General features: G+C 35.8%; 1 protein-coding gene across 12 annotated transcripts in view; it reads left to right on the top strand.

The window, feature by feature from the left end:
- AGFG1 (ArfGAP with FG repeats 1) overlaps positions 1-22,495 on the top strand; it is a 69,588-nt gene that overhangs the window by 9,388 nt on the left and 37,705 nt on the right. For all 12 annotated transcript variants that reach the window (XM_036857727.1, XM_036857726.1, XM_036857721.1 and 9 more), the window contains exon 2: positions 9,862-9,955. In XM_036857727.1, coding sequence (XP_036713622.1) covers positions 9,862-9,955 — 94 coding nt within the window. The remainder of the gene's footprint in view (positions 1-9,861; positions 9,956-22,495) is intronic.

Genomic DNA, 22,495 nt, shown 5'->3' on the forward strand with positions numbered 1-22,495 from the left:
CGAACCTGTGTCCCCTGCATTGGCAGGCGGATTGTTAACCACTGCTCTTAGCAGGGAAGTCCCGCTTAATTGTCTTTAATCCTTCAGTACTGCTATTGAGAAGTTTGATTCTATTCTTATTCCTCATTCTTTGTGCCCTATTTTCCACTCCCTCTTTGGGAGTATATATGATCTTTTTATCCCTGCTATTCTGAACCTATATTGAAGTATTTTGGTATAGGTCTTTTTGTTCAATGTCTTGGGCTTTATTTTGGACTTGTCGGATTGGAAACTTACGCTTGGCTAGTTTATAGGTATTTTTTCTCCAGTCTTCTTACTGGGGAATAAAAAAAACCTGGCTGTCATTCTTCTAGGCGCAAGTTGAGGGAGGGAACTGGGGGCATAGAACCTATTATCATTCAGTGTGTAGAGTCTCAGATAAGCCTCCATTTTTTAGCATAGTACCCAGTAGTGATCCTCAGCTGTGCCTGAGTCCAGAGTCTGTTTGGTTTAGCCTCTCCAGATCAGATTTTCCTTCAGACTTCTGCCTAGGACTTCTTAGGGGTAGTCTTATGGAAGTAGGGAAACTGGGAATCTATTTTTGACCCTATGTAAATCCCCCAACTTGTGGCTTGATTCCTTTCATGAATCTTCCAGGGGTTCTGTGGTGGGAATCATCTTTAGTTGGCTTCTCCCACCTCTACAGGAGCATCTGTTTTGGCTTTCTTTAGTTTGCACAGTCAGTTACTGCTGGTAATTTTCTAGATTTTGGTATGCCTTTGGGTTCCTTCTTTGTTGTCTGTTCTTCTCTTTGTGGGTTAATGCCTTTTTATTACTTTGCTATCATTTCAGTAGAGTTTAGAGAGGTAGTAAAGACATTCTTGGGTTTTGTCCACTTTTAGCAAGAATACCTTAATTAGGTTTAAATTGTTGCTTGGTATTATTTTTTAGGTGCTTGCCCTAAATGTTACAAGGACCTTACAGTGTAGTGTTTCTGGCTTTGAAAAACAAAAACCCGAAATAACAATTATAGTTTGCACCATGGGTGTGTGTGTGTGTGTGTGTGTGTGTGTGTGTGTGTATTTTCAGTGTTTTAAAGTTGGGTTCTGGATAAACTAATATTCTGGACTATCTAATACATACATATCTTGGTATCAAAAGTCTGTAGATTTTTGATAACCTGTTAAAGGCGTCTTCCATTTGTTGTAGATTTTAAATGTATAATTTTTATAATATGAAACATTGTATGTAATATTTTTACTAAATAACTAAGATTGGAATAGATTTAAATGTCAGATTAGCTTTATTACTTTATGCCAGCATTAACAACCACCTAAATTTCCACAGCCTAGTAAAATATTTTAACCAGCTTTTCCCTCAGCAGGAGAAAAACAATTAATAAAACTAGCTAAATAAGCTTTCTTACCTATTCATCTAGCACACATTGTAATTTGAGTTGAACAAATGGCTATTTGGAAGATTGTTTGAGGCGTAGTTAAGAGTAGCATACTGGTGGACATATGGAATGAGTCACACCATCTGGTTGCAGTCATACCTGGGTGGTGGTCGTTAAAACTAAAACTCCTGGGAATCTGCATATGACTTAATTATACTGCAGAAGCATATTGGGCTCCACCAGTAGATAACTTTGGAACTTCTTGAAACCAATTAAGTGACAAACATGCTTTCAAAATATTAATACTGCTGTTATTAAATGAGTCATTAAAAAAAATTTTTTTTGCACTAAACTGGAGACTTAAAACGTGTATTTTAGGATCCAGAATGGGTGGTACTTCAATATTGGCACAGTAAAAATGATGCGGTTTACTTGCCTAACACTTTCATCCAATAGTTATGACTAATGTCATTACAGTAAAGTGTTTTATAAACACTGGATTCACATGATAGCTAAACTTGGCTTAGCAAAAAAGGGGAAGTGGCACCAGCTTCCAGGAATATATCTTGAAAATAACTAGATAAATGAATAATTCAGTTTTGATTGAGGATTTCATTCATTTAAGTGATCAAATTTGGTAGATGGAGGAGGTAGTCTGCCAATGAAAAGAATTTAGTTTGTGTAAAAATTGTGGTTCTATAGATAGTAACATGGACTCTTAAGTTGACATACATTAAAACCAACTTTTTTGTTGTGTAGCTTTCGGAGTCTTAACATCTGTATAGATTCATGTAACTACTACCACAATCAGAACATGGAATGGACCTGTTCAGTTACCCCTCAAGACTCTCTAACCCTTGTCTTTCCTTAACCCCTGGCCTCTACTGATCTATTCTCCAACAACTATAGTTTTTCTTTCTGAGAATGTCATTTATACAGTATATAACCTTTTTAGATTGCCTTCTTCACTCAGCATAATACCTTTAAGATTAATTCAGGTTAGTTGTTATTGGATGGGCCAAAAGGTTTGTTCCATTTTTTCTGTAAGATGGCTTTAGTAGCACTTAGTTGTCTTTAACTTCATTTGAAACAATTTTGTTAGGTTGTATGTGGCAGCTGTCATATCAGCATGCATTTAAAAAGACTTACCAAAATTGGCCATTTTAATATTGAAGATGGAAGAAAAAAAAGCAACATTTTCGGCATATTATGCTTTATTATTTTGAGAATGATAAAAATGCAACTGAAACACACGAAAAGATTTGTGCAGTGTATGGAGAAGGTGCTGTGACTGATCGAACGTGTCAAAAGTGGTTTGCAAAGTTTCATGCTGGAGATTTCTCCGTTGGATGATGCTCCATGGTCAGGTAGACCAGTTGAAGTTGATAGTGATCAAATCAAAACAATAAATGAGAACAGTCTACGTTATACCATGCAGGAGATGGCTGACATACTCAAAATATCCACATCAAGCGTTGAAAATCATATGCACCAGCCTTGGTTATGTGAATCACTTTGATGTTTTGGTTGCACATAAGTTAAGTGTAAAAAACCTTCTTGACCGTATTTCCGCATGCGATTCTCTACTGAAATGTAACGAAAACATTCCGTTTTTAAAACACATTGTGACTGGTGATGAAAATTGGATACTGTACAACAATGTGGAATGGAAGAGATCGTGAGGCAAGCGAAATGAACCACCACCAACCACACTGAAGGCCGGTCTTCATTCCAGAGAAGGTGACGTTGTGTATACGGTGGGATTGGAAGGGAGTCCTCTGTTATGAGCTCCTTCTGGAAAACCAAACGGTTAATTCCAACAAGTACTGCTCCCAGTTAGACCAACTGAAAGCGGCACTCGACAAAAGGCGTCCAGAATTAGTCAACAGAAAACGCGTAATCGTTCATCAGGATGACACAAGACCGCATGTTTCTTTGATGACCAGGCAAAAACTGTTCTAGCTTGGCTGGGAAGTTCTGATTCATCCATCGTATTCAGCAGACATTGCACCTTTGGATTTCCATTTATTTCGGTCTTTACAAAATTATCTTAATGGAAAATATTTCAATTCCTTGGAAGACTGTAAAAGGCACCTGGAACAGTTCTTTGCTCAAAAAGATAAAAAGTTCTGGGAAGATGGAATTACGAAGTTGCCTGAAAAATGGCAGAAGGTAGTGGAACAAAAGGGTGAATACGTTGTTCAATAAAGTTCTTGGTGAAAATGAAAAATGTGTCTTCTATTTTTACTTAAAAAACTGAAGGCACTTTTTGGCCCACCCAATACATATTCCAGTAGTCAATTTCTCCTTATTGCTGAGTAGTATGTCATTGCTTGGGAGTTTACCCATTCCTCATTTGAGGGACACTTGGGTTGTTTCCAGTTTTTGATACATATGAAACAACCCAGTTGTTTCATACAGATATTTATATACAGATTTTTTGGTGAACACAAGTTTTCATTTCACCTGGGTAAATATCTAGGAGTAGAATTGTTAGGTCTTATGGTAAGTGTATGTTTAATTTTTTTTTAAAAAAAGACTGTTTTTGTTTGTTTTGATTTGATTTCCCCTTTATACTGGTTAGGAAGCTGTAAATTCTATGTTATTTTATGTTCACTGTTGAAATTTTATTATCCATCCTAACATTCTAGAGTTAATCAGTATTTTTTTTTTTTTAAATTCATTTGTTTATTTTATTTATTTATTTTGGCTGTGTTGGGTCTGTGTTGCTGCGCGCGGGCTTTCTCTAATTGCGGCAAGCGGGGGCTACTCTTCATTGCAGTGCGCGGGCTTCTCATTGCGGTGGCTTCTCTTGCTGCAGAGCACGGGCTCTAGGCACGTGGGCTTCAGTAGTTGCAGCATGTGGTCTCAGTAGTTGTGGCTCACGGGCTCTAGAACACAGGCTCAGTAGTTGTGGCAGCAGGAGCTTAGTTGCTGCGTGGCATGTGGGATCTTCCCGGACCAGGAATCGAACCCGTGTTCCCTGCACTGGCAGGCGGATTCTCAACCACTGCGCCACCAGGGAAGCCCGTTAATCAGTATTTTAACCTTCCCCTAATAATACAAAGTCTTTAAAAATACAAAGTACTCTCACTTAAGTGTTATTTTTGGTAAAATGTTAAATTTGCCCCCTCCCCTCCACCATACATAGGACATTTTGAAATCAGATGCTATTTGTTTAGATTTGCCAATGTGTTTCCCAGTTGTTTTGCTCACCCCTTTGCATCCCACGACCTTCTTGGGGTTATTTTTCTTCTTAAAGTGTATACAGTCATCCCTTAGTATCCATGGGGGATTGGTTCCAGGATGCCCCACAGATACCAAAATCTGACGATGCTCAAGTCCTTTATATAAGATGCCTAATTACTTATAATACCTAATAAAATGTAAACGCTATGTAAATGGTCGTAAGTACAATGTAAATGCTATGTAAATAGGTGTAAATACAATGTGAATACTGTGTAAATAGTTGCTGGGCACATGGCAAATTCCAATTTTGCTTTCTGGAACTTTCTGGAATTTTTTTCCCCCCGTGGTTCTGATCTGCAGTTGGTTGAATTCCTGGATGTAGAACCCAGGGACACAGAGAGCCAACTGTATGTTTCTTTCGTGAAGATCTCCTGGGGTAAACTCTGGTTTTTGTTTATCTGGAAATGTCATTTTGATCTTAGACTTCAAAGATATTTTTGCTGAGTTCACAACTTTTTTTTTTTAACTACTTAAAGATAATAATATTCCACTATTTTCTGGTTTCCATTGAAAAATCTTTCAGTCAGATTTTGTTTCCTTTGTCTTTTCTTTCTGAGTGCTTTTAAGATGTGCTGTTTATCTTTGAAGTTTCACCCAAATGTTTTAAGTGTGAATTTTATTTGTCCTGATTTTGATAAGCTGTGCTTCCTATATCTGTAGACGCATGACTTTCATTGGATTTTAAAAAATCTCAGCCATTAGCTCTTCAAATATTGCCTCTCCTTCATTCTGTCAATTCTGTCTCTCAAAAGCAAGAATAGCCCCCCCACCCCCGTTTTTTTTTCCTTTTCTAAAAACGCTTGCTTTTTCTGTCTCCTTAAGTGTCTGTGCTGCCTTCTGGGTTATTTCTTATTTCTGTTTTCTAATTCACCAAATCTCTCTTTTGGTGTGTCTTATCTGCTCTTTAACTAATTGGTTGAATTTTTAATTTCCACATTTATAATTTTTCATTTGTGAAAGTTCTGACTTTTAAATTTAATGGTTATTCTGATAATTACACATTTCCTCTTCATTTTTATTCCATCTTTTGTTTGTTTTAACGTTTCCTACATGCTATATTTACTTTGTATTTTGTATTTGATAAATCCAATGGCTAAAGTCTTGGGAAGAGGTGGCATAAAGCTTTTGTTTCTACTGACTCAAGTTCAGTGATTTGTTTGGTTGTTGTGTGATGATTTTTATTATAATCTCATCTTTTATTGAAATTAATATTTCCAAATCCTGATAGCATAATTTATAAATTAGAAATGCATTTCTCTTGAGAGGATTTGTATATTCTTCTGCGATCTAGGGATACTACCACCCTGAAGCTACTTAATTCTCCATCCAGGGTCTTGGGTTTAACAGGGATATCTCAGGTTTACCTCTCATCTTGTCTTAGTTATTGTTGGTATTTGCCTTCTGAGCAACACTGAATTTTCTTGTATGACATGGGCCACTCTTCTGGTTTCAGCTCACTCTTTTTTTTTTTTTGGTCTTTTTTTTTTTTTTTGGGAAGGGGGAATTCTTTGAGAGCCCCCTTACTTTCTAGAAATGTTAACAATTAGGGTTTTTTTTTTCTTTTAAATAATTTATGGGGTATCATGTTTTAGCAGAGGAACCTTTCAAAATATCTAGTCTGCTATACTATTGTAAGTAGAAATTAATGAGATTAGATATGCAAAGTGCCAGTCTAGGTTACTTTACAAATATTAATTTCTTTCTGTCTTATTAAATTATATTTTGTCTACCAATTTGTATAAGTGTGCTTGACATCATATGGTTACTTTTTGTGGACACTTTCCTTAATCTCTTCTAAGGGTTTCTATTTTCTTTTATTCTGGAAATAGTAAATTTATGGGAAAATTTAAGTTTTTTGTTGTATATGAGGTAAATGTGTAGAATGTTCTGTAGAAGATTGAACCTAGGTAGAATTTATATCTCAGTAGTGATCCAAAGGAATTCTGCTTCTTTCTTCACTTGGTAGTTAACATATTTGGTATATTTAGAGCAGTGGTTCTCAAGTAGAAGGTCTCTGCTGTCCCACCCCACACCCCTGAGGGACATTTATCAGTATCTTGAAGCATTTTTCATTATTCCTACTGGGTTGGGCATGCTTCTGGCATTCAGTGGGTAGAGGCCAGGGATGCTGCCCTATCTCCTGCAGTGCACAGGACAACCCCCTCATGGTAAAGAATTCTCTGGCCCAATATGTCAGTAGTGCCTGATTTAGAGAAATGAGGTAAAGATAAGTTGTTGATGCTGGTGGCTATATTTGGGAGGAAAGTTTACCAGGTTTTTTAGAAAAACTGAAAGAAAGCCTTAAGAACTGTTCTTTCATTTTCTTTCTGTAATTCTTCAGCACAGACATTCACATCCATAAAGCCAGGACTAAAAGTCCAAATTTTTTGACTACTACTAGTTAATTGAATTGTTTATTATTTCTTGCAGTTTTTTTTTTTCTATTACAGAATAAGTAACAGAATAAGTAACAAGTTTTCATTGTGGAAAACTTGGAGAGAATAGAAAATTATAAATAGAAAAAAAAATCAATCAGTTCCATAATCTATAAGCAAAGACTGTTAACATTTTGGGGTATTTAGTTTGTCTGTTTTCTTTGAAGATATTTTTAATATAGCTTTGAGAATACTATATAATTTTCGTCTTAAAAAAAACAAGCGTAAGTATGCATAGTTGTACAGTTTTATTGTCACTTAACCACTTCCCCTTTCATAATGAAGTGTTTATGTTATTTATTTTTTTTTAGTATGAGTGATGTTTGATGAACATCTTGTACATAGTTAAGTTTCAGATTCCTCCTTTAGAATAGATTCCTAAAATGTTATTACTGGGTCAAAACGCATGAATAGGATTATTCAAATGTTGGTGAATTTATCCTACTGTCATCAGTGTATGAGACTACATTTTTTACTACAGCCTCATCAGTCTGCATTCTTCTTAAGAAATTGATAGAGTCAGCCTTCTATTTTTTTACCAAACTATTTTTTTTTAATTAATTAATTTATTTATTTTTGGCTGTGTTGGGTCTTCGTTTCTGTGCGAGGGCTTTCTCTAGTTGCGGCACGCGGGGGCCACTCTTCATTGCGGTGCGCGGGCCTCTCACTATCGTGGCCTCTCTTGTTGCGGAGCACAGGCTCCAGATGCGCAGGCTCAGTAGTTGTGGCTCACGGGCCTAGTTGCTGCACGGCATGTGGGATCTTCCCAGACCAGGGCTTGAACCCATGTCCCCTGCATTGGCAGGCAGATTCTCAACTGCTGCACCACCAGGGAAGCCCACCAAACTATTTTATAGTCATGTTATATCCACATAAAAAGCTTTTGGAAGCTAAAAAAGGAAAAATTTTTGCACTGAAAATACAGTTAATCTATCAGAATTAATGGAATATAAAAGTAACTAGAGAAACCAATATGAACAAATGTAAAATTTCCTTGGAGTTACTCAATTTATGTAAGTAATCTGGCCTTGCAAAATTGTGTCTACCAGTTTTGTAAATTGAATCTTATTTTAAATGCACTGAGAGAGCGCATTTAAAGAAGCTCTGTAATAGGTCTTCTTGTTAAGTGGGAAAATGTCCTGTCATATTTTGGTTATGAGTATGTTATGGTTTTGTTTGTTTCATAAGTGAGAAATTTTGTTCACTTATTTAAGTAATATGAATACCTTCTTTATGCAAAAATGGACATTGTGGTATGGTAGGGCCTTGAGATGTATGAGAGAATAAGCTATACAGTTCAGTGCTTTCATGAGATTACATCTGTATGTAACTTTTAAGAGTCAGGGGGTTCCCTCATTTGATGATTTGAGAAGTAGAGGGATATAATTCATTGCTCCAACTTTCTTATTCAAAACATACACCCTTGTAGCAGTGTTTGACATTACCTTGTTAGAAAGTTATTACTTTCCTTTTTTTATTGAAAGGATACTATAAGGGAGATGAAAGGGTAGAGGGTTGGCTGGAACAAGGAGGCAGTATTAGGGAATAAGGAGAGACAAAGATGCTAACTGAGGGAGGGAGCAGAGGAATTTGAGAGAACAATAATAAGTCAATTCCTTTTTAAATTGTTTTGGAACAAGATAGGACTTGTTAGGATAAATATCATAAATGAATAAGCTGTGAATATGATGAATTTAGTCTTATTCTCATAATACAGATGAATTTGTAAAACAAAATGTCCTGCTTTAAAGGAATAATAATGACTTTGCTAAATTTTCACTTTTGGAAATTTAGATGATATCGTTAAAGCCTTAATTTGTGCTTTCTAGTTGTAAAGGTACTTGAAAGTAATTCATATGGTAGTTGTTTCTTCATAGTTAAGTTTGGAAGTTTTACTAGGATGAAATTGCTGTGTTCAGTTTTTCCTACTGTGCAATCTTCATTTCTGTATTTTATGACTTACCTAGAGCTGGAAGGAAAGTAATTTATTAGTTTAAAACTTCAAGCAAAACAACAAAACCTAACTTAACGTTTCTCTACTTCGAAATGTGAAACAGATAACGTCCAAACCTGACATAGCATTGTCATTTTCTTAGGAAATATGAAAATATTTAATAATTAATAACTGAATTCTTTACCATTTAGCCTGTCATATATATATTATTCTCCTTCCATCAGACATACACTAAAGCAATATTTGTGTTTCCAAGAAGCTCATGTGTTACAGGTACTGTTTGCTTCTAACTAGGTGGTTACTTGAATTTATCTTTAAATATATTATTTAGTGTGGGTCTGACTAAATTTACATTGACATATCTATTGTGGGGATTAATAGTTTAAGATAATTTTTAAATATTTGTAGTTTATGGAATGAAAACACTGTTCCAAGTTTAAATGTGCTAATTAAAAATGTTTTGAATTATCTGATACATAATTTTTTTTTTTTTTTTTTTTTAAATTTTATTTATTTATTTATTTTTGGCTGTGTTGGGTCTCCGTCTCTGCGCGAGGGCTTTCTCCAGTTGCGGCGAGCGGGGGCCACTCTTCATCACGGTGCGCAGGCCTCTCACCATCGCGGCCTCTCCCGTTGCGGAGCACAGGCTCCAGACGCGCAAGCTCAGCAATTGCGGCTCACGGGCCCAGCCGCTCCGCGGCATGCGGGATCTTCCCAGACCAGGGCTCAAACCCGTGTCCCCTGCATTGGCAGGCAGACTCTCAACCACTGCGCCACCAGGGAAGCCCCATAATTTTTAAAATACTATAGTTTGTAATAGTAAATCTGTAAAATATTTTATCTTTCAGGCGAGGGTTAAATCCACCACACAGGGTGAAATCCATCTCCATGACAACATTCACACAACAGGAAATTGAATTCCTTCAAAAACATGGAAATGAAGTAAGTGTTTTTTACAATTTTCAACTTTTCTGTTGGTAGTCATTTTAATAAGATTTAATAAGTTGTTTAGAATGGTGAATTTTCACTGTCTAAAAAGTTATTTTTGTATTGTATATTTAGATGTTGTAGAAAGTACTCATTTAATAATGTGTTTAGAATTAATGTCTACTACATAAATACTTTGCCTTAAACCTGAGATGAAACCTGTGTGTAAACTTTGTCAGTATTGAATGTAAAAGGCATTTTTGGAGGACATCTAGTATTGGAGTAACTGTTAGTTTTTGCTTTAAAAGACAAAAAAAAGAGGGAGAAAGGGAATTAACATTATGGTATTGTAGTAAACTTTTGTTAGGCTGTTGCATGATCAGCTTTCACTTAAGGACCCCTGTTTCCTTTTTATGTTTTAAACTTTAGATGTATGTGTGATGTTTAATATTGAGCAGGTGCTCAGTAGGGAGGAGGTTAGTAGTTCTGAGGGGGCAGCCTAGCGTCATGAGGAACTCAGCAGAGTAAAGATTTGCAGGGGAGCCTTTTCTTTCTACTCTGCTTTAATGGGCTTCCAGGAATTCCATTCTGTTTGTTTGCTTTCTTATTTTAGTTCCATGTTTTTTTATTAGTAAAAGTGGTGGTCTACTATTTTTTTAAAAATCTATAAAATTAACAGCGAAAGCAAGCATGTTTTATATTTTATAATCTTGGGGCAAGGATGAGCCAGTCAACCCAATTGATCAGTAATAGCCATTATTTAATAGACACTTTAATCACTTCCTAGAAAGGAAATATTACTTTAGTTGTACTACAGTGGTTGCATGTTTTTGTTTTTGGGTTTTTTTTTGCATGTTTTTGATATGACACAGAAAAGAATTTAAGTCTTAAGATTTTATTAATTTCAATCTTCTTTTTCACCCTCAGAAGATATGTGCAAGTGTTTTGTACTCTTCCTCTTTTTTCCCCTAACACTTTGATAGTAGCGTCTTGAACTTGCTTGTCTACTTGTGATTCATGTGTGTATATGGTTCTAAAGTAGTAAAGAAGTGTAAATTTAAGATTATGAAATATTTTTAAATACATGATTTAGAGAATTGAGCACACACTTTGAAGTTTCCAGATTTTGCCGATAAAAAATTATCTTGAGTAATCAAGTTCCAGACTGATGTAGGTACATTACAGGAAAATCTAAAGCAAGATGAAAGGGCAGAAGGTGTGTAATGACAGTGAGTGTAGAAATGTATTTTTGGATTAAAGGACAATTTGAACTATTTGTATAAAGTTTGGGATTAGCCTAGCAGTGCATATTTTAAATTACTTTCTTAGAATTTTGGCCTTCTATACAAAATTTTGGACATCAGAATGGAGTCAGAAATGAAAAAATATTATCTGTTCTTAGATTAAAAATCTATTGACAGTAGATAAAGTCAGAGTAGTAGAACTGGAAAGGTAACAAACAATGCATTGGAGAAGTAAGTAAAAAACATTCAAACCTGTCAGTAGATAAGATTAGGTGGAGACTGGTTCCCGAATACGATTGAAGGACCTTTTTTTCCTGAAATTGTGGGAAGTACAGTTGACATGAGATTTACTCTCTTAAAAAATTTTTAAGTGTAAAATGTAGTATTGTTAACTATAGGCAAAGTGTTGTAAATGGATCTTTAGAACTTACTCATCTTGCATAACTAAACTTTATATACATTGAATAGCAACCACCATTCTATTTTCTGCTTCTGTGAGTTTGACTGTTTTAGTTGCCTCATTTAAGTGGAGTCACGTAGTACTGTTCTTCTGTGACTGGCTTATTTCACTTGGCATAATGTTCTCAAGGTTCAGCCATGCTGTTGCATATGACAGGATTTCTGAAGGAACAGTTATTAAGACTGTAATATCAAAATAAATTTAGAATATATGAAAAGAAATTTTAGGTAACTCATTATATCAAATAGTAGAAACAAAATACAAACAATAGAGATGACTGGAATGGATTTATGAATCTTAAATCCTAAAAGGAGTCATGCAAATTAATAGGCCATTTAAAGCCCTCACCATGGCAGTCACTGTACCTAGGTACTTGGATACAGTTATAGAAATGTCACATAGGCTTAGCTGACATAGAGCTCATGGTCTAGTTAGGGAGACAGGTTATGTAACAAATAATTACAACAGTGTGTTAGATAATTAATGATAAAGAATAAGAAGTTTCAGAAGTAATGTGGAAGGAGGGACTCAATCTGTTGGTGAAAAGGAGAGGATTGGGAAAATCTCACAGAGGGGGCTGAACATTTGCTGGCTTTTGAGGGTGACTAGGACTTAGGCTGGCAGGAATAGATATTGCAGGCAGAGCAAACACAGTGCACAAAGAAAAAGAGAAATTTGCAATGGTTCTTACTGCTAGAAAGTGTACCAACCATTTAATTACTTGTTAAGGGAGAAAAACATACTTTCTTGTGTCCCTAAGGACATCTTAGAACCAAAATATTGGACTAGGTATATTTGATTCTTTACAATATTAGCAACATCTGTGTTCTTAAAATTTCAAGAGATGTATAGAAGGTGAGGATTGATATCATGAAATGCAGGATGATTGGTACAACTTAATAAAAAACTATAGACTTGAAGTGCAAGTGCTTTATTATCAGTTTATCTTATTTAAACATTTAAATCTTAAGTATAACGTGCATAGAGAAAAAATACAGATCTTTATTTTTTGTTTCAAATTATGTTGGCATATTTGCACTGTGTGTTATCTCTCAGTAGTCTGGAAGGGACCATACTCAATCATATAAATTTTGGATTAAAAAGAAGGTACTGTCATACATCTTGTGCATGAATGGGTTCATGCCTGAAGTTAAAAGATCAAAAAGTATATTAACTGGCAGAAGTCTTGGATCTTCTACCCCCATGAGGAAGTTTTAACGTTGTGAGGGGCATGTTTGGTTGTCACGATTAGGAAATGTTGCTGGCTTAAGCAGGCAAGCACCATGGTTGCTGGATGATTCACAAGGTGTTGAATAGAGTTAACCTATATTCCACATGCTTTGGATGTTCCTCCAGACCTTTATAAGTGGGAAAAACCTTCTTACAGTCGGTCTGCATGTATAACTTAAATCTGTTTTATATGCTTTCATTAATAGTCGTGAACAACTTATTGCCAGAAGTCATGCTGCCAAGTCCAGAATCAAGTGTGGGAGGGGACTACCAAGTTACAGGGCAGAGGGCTTGGATACAGGAAGCCATTAATTGAGACCGTTGATGCAGTGACTTGACACATTTGTATATCTGGGAAAGATTTCACTTTTCATTGAGAACTTTACTAAGAATTGTTCACTGTTTTAGGCAAGTCACAAAACTGATGGCAGCACTACTCACGATATTTGAGTCATTAATAAAGTACATCTGAATTGGTCTGAGTTGGTAGCTGTGGTAAGCAGATGATGTTATTAGTATTTATAAATATGTATCACGGACACCCTTGATGTTTATAACATATCATTAGTATCTACAGATATAGTTTATAAGTTACTTGAATATTACTTTAGAATTCTTAGACTCCTACAGTGTGTTCATTGGAGGAGATATGTACATTATCAGGTTTTAGAACATACCTGCCAGATGTTAGTAAAATATTTTATAGCAAAGCACTTTGTGTTTATTGGTGTTGACATTTTTTCCAAAAGTCAAATATTTCACAAAAAATTTTCACGTATTTATCTTGTAATGCTTTCTTTTGTATCATGATGTTACTTTAAAAAAATCTTTAGTGGTTTGCTCCATATGTCCTCTTTTATGATGTTGTGGGTCAACCATGGTCCTCTAGTTGAAGGAATTTCACTATTGGGTTAACTTCTCATTATCAAACTTAATGGAAGGAAGGCTGGCTAACAGTGCTATAGATAATTCAGTAAAAGGAAAATGTAGAAGTAATTTTATTTTGAACCATACAGTTTCTCTTTTCTAGTAATAAATTAATCTTCCTAATTATGTTTCAGGACTGAGAGTAAAAGGGTTACTGCTGATGCTCCACAGGCATAAAATCTACATGTAGAAATAAAATCATGCATTGATTGACAGTATTTGATCATCTTTATGCTAGATGAAAAAAAATAAGCCCCAACCCAGAAGCTAAAGCTTTAAAAAAATCCTTCTTAAACAGTAGACCCATAAGGTAAGGTGTGCTTTTCCCTGGTTAACATTCATGATTGATTCATTCTTCATTCCTGAAGCAGAGATTTATTAATCATCTACCATGTGCCAGGGATTGTCCTTGGGTGCTAGGGATACTGTCCATGATTCGTGCCCTCAGGTAAAGCTTACAGTCTAGTAGGGGAGAGAGACAGTAAAAATCATTTTTTTCAGTTCCATTTTGGTATAAGAGTGAGAAAGGGCTTCAGTTCAGAGTTGTAAATGCTTGGGATTATGCAGATAGTTTTTTTCAAGAAGTTATACTTATGGCTTAAATAGGCTTTATTTTACGAGACAGCTCTTTAGGCCTTTTGTGTAGTTAAATTGCATCTTTGGGAAGATTAGAGCTATTTTATAATCAGAAACAAGCATCGCCACAAAGAAAAATATTTTGATATCTAAAAAATTTAAAATTCCAAATCCACATGCTGTGACAGTTTTGCTGGAATATTCAGGTATCATTTTATGATATGTTATACTCAATCTATTATGCTGTTAAACAGGACACTAGTGGTTATTTCCTAAATCATCCTGTCTTATAAACTATAATAAGTGATGGTCATTCTCAGTACACAACAGTGGACTCTGTAAAATAGAAGGCCAATATCAGAAAGAGCCCGTAGGCCATTATCATAGTAAAGACAATGAGCTTTTGAATTAATCCTGAATCAGGGCATGGAACTGTCAGGGAGTTTCAAAGTGTTGTATTCATTTCTTCTAAGTTTGATTAAAAACTAAACAATCTAACCCAAACTGCAGCTCTGTAGGGAAATTGATAAAATTTGGGCTGGGCCTATTAAAAGAGTCCTTGAAGTGCAGTGGTCTTGTGCAGAAAGGATTGGATTTGGACTTGGCAGGTTGAGAACGATGGACAAGATGCCTCTGAGCCTCAGTTTCTATAAGTGTAAAATAATAACAGTATCTTAACATAGAAAGGCTAGAATAATTTGAGCGCAAGCAACCTGTGAAAGTTCCCAGCATATTTCTTATAGAATAATATAGATATTCAGATTTTTGTTGAATCAGAATCTAAGATAGTAGAAGGTATAGAAGGATTATCAATATTATTTTTTTTTTGACTTTTTGCTCAGAGTGGTTTCATTAGGGGAATTTTTCACTTTTCTTAGACTACAGTAGCATCATTTACATTAATATTTAGGTTATGTATTTAAACTCTTGGAGCATTTTAATTATATGCTGAGCTTAAATAATATTAGTAAAATTTGGCAGTTATTTTAGTAACAGCATATTAAATGTCATTATTGAGTGGCAGAGTTAAGTTACATACTCATTACTCCAGGGTCCACAGTTACCTTGCTGTCTGTACAGAGGTTGGCAAAACTGTTTCTGTAAATGGCCAGATGGTGAATATTGAAGGCCACCTACGTACAGTCTCTGTTGTATATTCTTGTTAGAAAAAATCTTAAAAAAAGTAACCCTTTAAATATGCATAAACCAAATGATCAGGGGCAGTACAAAAATAGGCCAGTGACCCAAATTTGATCTGCAGGTGGTTGGTTATAGACTCCTGGTCTATGGAATTCCAAAGTTTTCAGTTCTCAATATAAATTCTTTTATAACCTTGCTTCTTTTCCTAGTTAATCTTTTTCTTGCTTCATTACCAATAGAAATGTTTGAACGCCAGTGGTTTCTGGTTTGTTTTCTATATATGCTGTCTGTATCCCACTTTTCTTGCCATTTTGCTCAAGCTGAATCATTTATCCTGAATCTTTTTTTCAAGACCTATCAAAGTTTTTACCCTTCCATCAAGTCTTTCCAGGAGTATTTTAGCCCACAGGGACTAACACCGCCCCCCCCATACTTTAAACTTTTTTTTTTTTTAATATAGCATTGACTAAGATTTTACACAGATTTTTTTTATTGCTCTCATAGTTTCTTCTGTATTGGTCTTATTACCCTCAAAACATTATAGACATTTCCAAGGCATAATCTTATATACTTCTTCATTATACCTAGAGCAGTGAGAATGATGAATGTGTGTGTTTGTGTTTGTGTGTGTGTGTACATATACGTATATGTAAATGTGTGTGTATTTATTTTATTTTAAATTTTAGTTTATTTGTTTTATTTTATTTTATTTTATTATTATTATATTTGTAAAAATTCCTGGGCTTTACTCCTCAGAGATTCTGACCTTGGGTGTGGGGTGAGGCAGAGGAGTGTCTGTCTGCATTTTCAGCCAGAAGCCCCATGTGATTCTGTTGCTGATGGCTACAGACCACCTTTTGAGAGAACCAGTGTAGTAACTAAAGGCTCCATCCAGTCTAGACTCAAAATAATCTGTGGTCTAGTTTCGGCACCACTAACTGATAAGCCTTGTTACCTTGGGGAAACTACTTTTCCCTGAGCTTCATTTTCCTTTGTACTCTATGGGAAGTACCTGTCCTGCCTCTATTTGATGAGGTTGATTTGAAGGTAGTATATGTGAAAACATTTTGAAAACTGATGTATTATGTAGATGTAAGATGTCAGTTTTAAGTGCAGATGTACTTTTTCATTGACTTCTAAGCTCAGGGGGAAAAAAAGTATCATATAGGAAAATGGTGTGCTTTGAACTGAATTTAGTTTAGGGAGATTTTTGCAGAATTACAGTCAATATGATGGTATTAATCAGTATGAAAAGTTAATTCAATAATAATAGTAACATTTCAAAAAATTTTAACTAAAAATATGTAATTATTTGAGAGACTAGCTTCCTAGTGAGATATTTGAGGTTTAAAACCATCTAGCTAAAATATCGAAGCATGTTCTGTATTAAAGAGGCTATTTGTTCAACTTATGCGTATTTATGAAGAAACACATACTTTAAAGTCTGGCCTCTATTTTGAAAGAAAGGCGAGGTGTTAAGAGTTTCTAAAAATTCTGCTGAATCAAATCAGTAATGACATAGTAATCTTTAAAATATTCAGAGTGCATTCTTTGATATTAGTTGTTGGCTTTCAGAGAAATATCTAATAATACTAATTAACAAAAAGAATGTTGGAAATGTTATCTTTGTTTTGTACATATTGTAGCATGTGGATCTTTCTGAATGATGACTGAAAACTCAAGAGTATTGTAGAAGGAGCTGGAAGGTAGTTTGTAACTACTCTGAGCATTTATTTAACTTTTTATTGCATTTGTATCCCAGGTCACATTATTTATTTCCTTCTAACTCCTTGCTTCAGCCATTCTAGCTAGCTTCCTCTTATCTGTCAGCTTTTGTTTCTTTCTTTCTTGCCATTAAGTATGTTATCTTTTCTTTAAAAAAAAAAAAATCTTACTTGAATCTAATTAAAAATAAAATTATTCATTCTTTTTGTTCTTTTTAAAACTTTTTGTTGTGGAGCAGCTCATATATCTACACAGTAGACAGAATAATGTACCAAACTCCTGTCCCTTTTTTATTATGTGAAGCAGATCTGAGACATACAATTTTCCTCTGTAAATTCAGGAACTAGATGTTATCTTTAAAAAAGGACTCTAAAAGAATATATAACTCCGTATCATTTTCATATCCATAGAAATTAATAGTAATCTAATTACATAGCTAGTGTTCAAGTTTCCTTTTATTTCATAAATTTCCTTTTTTCTCTTCCCTTAAGCATATGTTTGAATAGAGATGCAAGCAAGGCTCACATGTTATGAGTGGTTAATATGGGTTTTGAAACTCTGACAAAGGATTGGAGGCTAGATGGGTCAGACTTTGGCCTGCCTAGGCCTGGCTGGGACCAGGCAACTTCCTGGGGCCTGTACCACTTGGTCTATGGGATAGAGTCAGGTTTGTGCCAGGACAGTGGGGGCCTCAGACCAGGTGGTTACTCTGGGGCTGGATAACCTGTAACTGGGGGCCCTGCCAGCTCAAGTCCCTGGGAAACATAGCAGTTGAGGTGAATTCCAAGCTTTGCAGTGAAACTCGTAGTACAAGTTCCCCCGGTACATATCTGAGTTGTAGTCTTTCACGTGTGTCTTCCATTGCTCCAGCATCACCTGCTACTAGGCTGCTGAAAATCAATGTTGGGTTCTTATTATAGAGCAGGAATGCTAGTTGGTTGCTAGGACCAACCAACAACCAACAACTGGCATTCATCTTGGCAACAGAAGATGCCATCTGGATGCAGGGTGCTTTATGATCTGGTAAGAAGGAACTTAAGACAAGCTCTGGGGCCATAGATTTTTGAGGAATTGGTGATGATATCGAAGGTTTTTTGGTTCTGTTTCATGAAATTCAAGCCATCCTGCACAGGCAAGATCATCTTTGGGTAGTAGTAGCCATAGGCCATGCCTGGCAGGAACTTCTTAGAGATTTAGATGGTATCTTTTGTCAGTTTTCTCCTAGACGATGGGCTCCACCAGTTCGCCAGGGATGATCTCTTACTGGCCTGTGATGCTAGGATTTTTCCAAGGATGGGGTGGCTGTGAGCAGTCATCTTCTGGCACCAGAACCTGTCCTGCTTTGTGCCACCTAACTGCAGTATGGTGCCATAAGTCTTACTGAAGGTGAGCAAGGTCTCCTGGTAGTGTGAGTGCTGTAGCTGCTCTACTTGAGACGGGCCTGGTTGGGTTATCTGCTAAGTTGTCTCTACCCTCCTCTCATGGATGGCCATAGCAAGATCTTGTCCCCGGCGGAGGCTGCTCAAAGCCACAGCACAATGGCCATATTTGGCTGTCTTCTGCCCCCCACCTCTCAACATTTTATTATGAGAAATACATAAAACTTAAAAAATTATGCAGGTACATTAAACACGGTGCTGTATTTGCACTAGCAAATATCTGTGTGTGTCTGCATTTGATCATCCACCTTATATTTTTCTTGCATTTCAAAGTAATTTGCAAACATTAGTTCATATCACCCCTAAAATCTTTTGTATATCATTAATTAGAATTCGATATTTGTTAAGATTTTTTTGAGGTGTAATTTATGCACAGTGAATGTAAAAGTCTTAAGTGTACCTGTGGAAGAGTTTTGATAAATGTATCCAGTTTGGTAACCCAGAGTCCTATAAAGATACAGAACATGACCATCATTCCCCCAGAGTCCCCCTAACATCTCTTCCTGTTCAGTCCCTCCCCTTTCCAGAGGCAACCACTGTTTTGATTTTTATTCATACTCGTATAAAGAAAATAATTAAGAATGTGCTTTTTTTGTTCTACAAATAACAAATACTGGAAAGGGTATGGAGAAAAGGGACCCCTCCTACACTCTTGGTGGAAAGGTAAATTGGTGCAGCTACTATGGAAAACAGTATGGAGGTTCCTCAAAAAACTAAAAATAGAGTTGCCCTATGATCCAGCAATTCCTCTCCTCGACATATATTGGGACAAGACTATAATTCAGAAAGATAGATGCATCTCTATGTTCATAGAAGCACTATTCACAATAGCAAAGACATGAAAACAACGTAAGTGTCCATCAGCAGATGAATGAATAAAGATGTGGTACATATACACAATGGAATACTACTCAGCCATAAAAAGGAATGAAATAATGCCATTTACAGCAAACATGGGGGACCTAGAGATTATTGTACTACGTGAAGTAAGTCAGAAGACTTATCGTATGATGTCAAGTATATGTAGAATCTAAAAAAATGTTACAAATGAATTTACTTACAAAGCAGAAACAGAAAACAAATTTATGGTTACCAAAGGGGAAAGGTGAGGGGGAAGGATAAATTAGGAGCTTGGGATTAACACATACACACTGCAATATATAAAATAGATAACAAGGACCTACAGATTGCCTTTTCTTTTGATTATGGATCACTCTCTCTTGTTTCTTTTTGTGTATCTAGTGATTTTGGATTATATCTAGAGCATCGGCAAATGGTAGGTTGTAGAGCCTCTGGGTTCTGTTTTGTTTGTCCAGAAAGTATTGATTTTGTTTGTTTGTTTTGTTCACTTTTTACTTTAGCAAACTCTGCCTCTCCTGGTGGGAGCCAGGTGAAATCTCTGTTCAGTTCTTTTAGTCCTTAATTGAACTGCTTTGAATTGTCCCTGTACACGCCTCGATCAAGGGTGAGCCAGAGATTTGTGCAAAGTTGTTATGCAAGTTTTGCAGCTCTCCCTTCTTGGACATACCCTTCACTTTCCAGTTGCTGTGGTTGTGAACTCTGTCTTTAAGCTTTTAGGTTTGTGGATTTCTCCTTGAGTTTTGGCAGCTCTGCTTGGCAGAGGTCTGCTTTCAAATGATGATCCTTAAAAAAAGAGTAGGTACTTAGTGCTGTTTCTTTCTTACAGGTGTTGACTCTTCCCCAGAATCTGTTTACCTTGTGGTTGCTTTCTAGTGTCTTCCGATAATTCTTATAATGTGTGCTGAGTTTATAGTTGTTAATTTCTGGGAGCTGGGTTTTAATTTGAGCTGTACTGACGTTACTGGAAGTGGAACCTGCTCTGCTTGTCTTTTAAGTTTTTTTTATTCTATAAGTTTCCCCTTCAGTTATTTACTCCTATTCTCTCTCCCCCTCCCTTTTTCCCTCTCTCAGCTCAGTCATTTTTCAGTAGTGTCCCACTATCACGATTTTGCTGATTCCATCCATGCAGTGTCAGTGTTCCTCTGTCATCTCAGTTCCCTATAAATTGATAGTCGGATCTAGTAGCTTCCTAAGATTCACATTTAATTGAGGGAAGAGGGAAGACTGAGTGTTTCATAGGGTGGGTGGTGTGTTCTTTTGTGGAGAAACACATTTTCGTGTTTCTGTCTGTGTTGAGAGGGGGCGGCTAATACTCTGTGCCTACGTCCATTAGTAGGGATTGTAAAAGGGTGATAACTTAGTCTGGGAACCTGTACGGGGATCCTTAAGGCCTTTACAGGGGTTCTCTGAGGTCAAAAAAATTTTTAATAATAATTCTAAGACTTGATTTGCTGTATTTACTCCCAGTCTCATGAGTATACAGTGGAGTTTTCCAGAAGCTACATAACATAATGCAGAAGCTGATCAGAAATCAGCTGTCTTCTATTTAAACAGGTATTAATGAAATTTGCAAAAATCTAAAGCAGTGCCACCCTTCTCACTAATTTTTGCTTTAGAAAATATAGCTATTTTTACGATTAAAAGTTAGTTACATTAACATACAATAGTTTTATTGTGTTAAAAGTACATTAATATTGCCTAGGATGTGGGAGTAGGGGTAATGTAGAGCGACTGCTAATGGATATGGGATTTCTTTAGACTATAATAAAAATGTTCTAAAATTGAGCTGTGCTGGTGGCACAACTCTTGAATATACTAAAAACATTAAATTGTACACTTTAAATAGGTGAATTATATGTTATACAAATTATATCTCAATAAATCTTCTAAAAAGTCAAAAAAAAGTACATTAAAACTGTTTTTCATAAATATCAGTAGATAGAGTGCACATAAACAAAGCCATTTATGATCCTCAACATTTAACTGTTTTCAAAATGAGTTAGTTCTGTAGCATCTCCCACAGTGACCAATCAGGGTGTGTGTGTGTGTATACAATAAGTTGGTCATATATATATCATTGTGAAATTGTGTATTTGACTTATTTCAGTCAGTAGCAGTTATTCTTGTTGATGTTCAGTTGTTCCCTTTGGACAGTTAGATAATCTGTTTTGGAAACCTACTATAACTTACCACTTCTGCAAATCTCATTTTTACTTAGAAGAGCTTTCCCTAAATATTCCTTTTCCTCTTTTTATATTAACCTGTGAGCCATCTGTCTATTTGCAAATATTCAAAGAAAACTAAATGTTTCTTCTCATGATTGATTTATGTAGAATATGGTACAGATCACGTTTACTTCAGAGACTTGTTTTGCATTTGGGCCAGTTAATCTCTCTGTTCCTTTGCCAAGGGCTACATTCCCAACCTTAGTCAACTGCCTGGCAAATGCATGCCTTCAGTCACCAGGACAACCAGACAATAGAGTGTCAGTCCAAATCAATCACTATTATTGAGCCTTAGATGAAGCTAAACAGTGGATGAGTAGTGTTCATGCTGGAGGTGGTGCTCTGGTATTGATGCTATCCCTAAACATTGATAATCCACGAACAGTTCTTACTTCATATAAAGACAAGTAAATAAAACTTCTTAATATTCAGTTCTAAATGAAGTATCAGACCAACTTGCCCATTCTCCTCCCTTTCTCACCTCTGTGTTTATTCTTGTTATATTCTGAAAAATGTAAAAAATGTAAAACTTGCCCTGTAGGGAGAGAAACGTAAACCTTTGGTAATTTTTCCTTCTTGGCAATCTTGCTTATCAGATTCATACTGTCTTAGGGAATGAGAATGCTTTGCTTTAAGAGACTTCACAAATTAAGTTTAGAACAAATGGAACCAAAACGGTGGTGGGAATTTTTTTTTTAATACCATTTTAGAAAATGGTTCTAAAGTTT

This window comes from Balaenoptera musculus, chromosome 7 (assembly GCF_009873245.2).
Source record: "Balaenoptera musculus isolate JJ_BM4_2016_0621 chromosome 7, mBalMus1.pri.v3, whole genome shotgun sequence".
NCBI classification, from domain to species: Eukaryota; Metazoa; Chordata; class Mammalia; order Artiodactyla; family Balaenopteridae; genus Balaenoptera; species Balaenoptera musculus.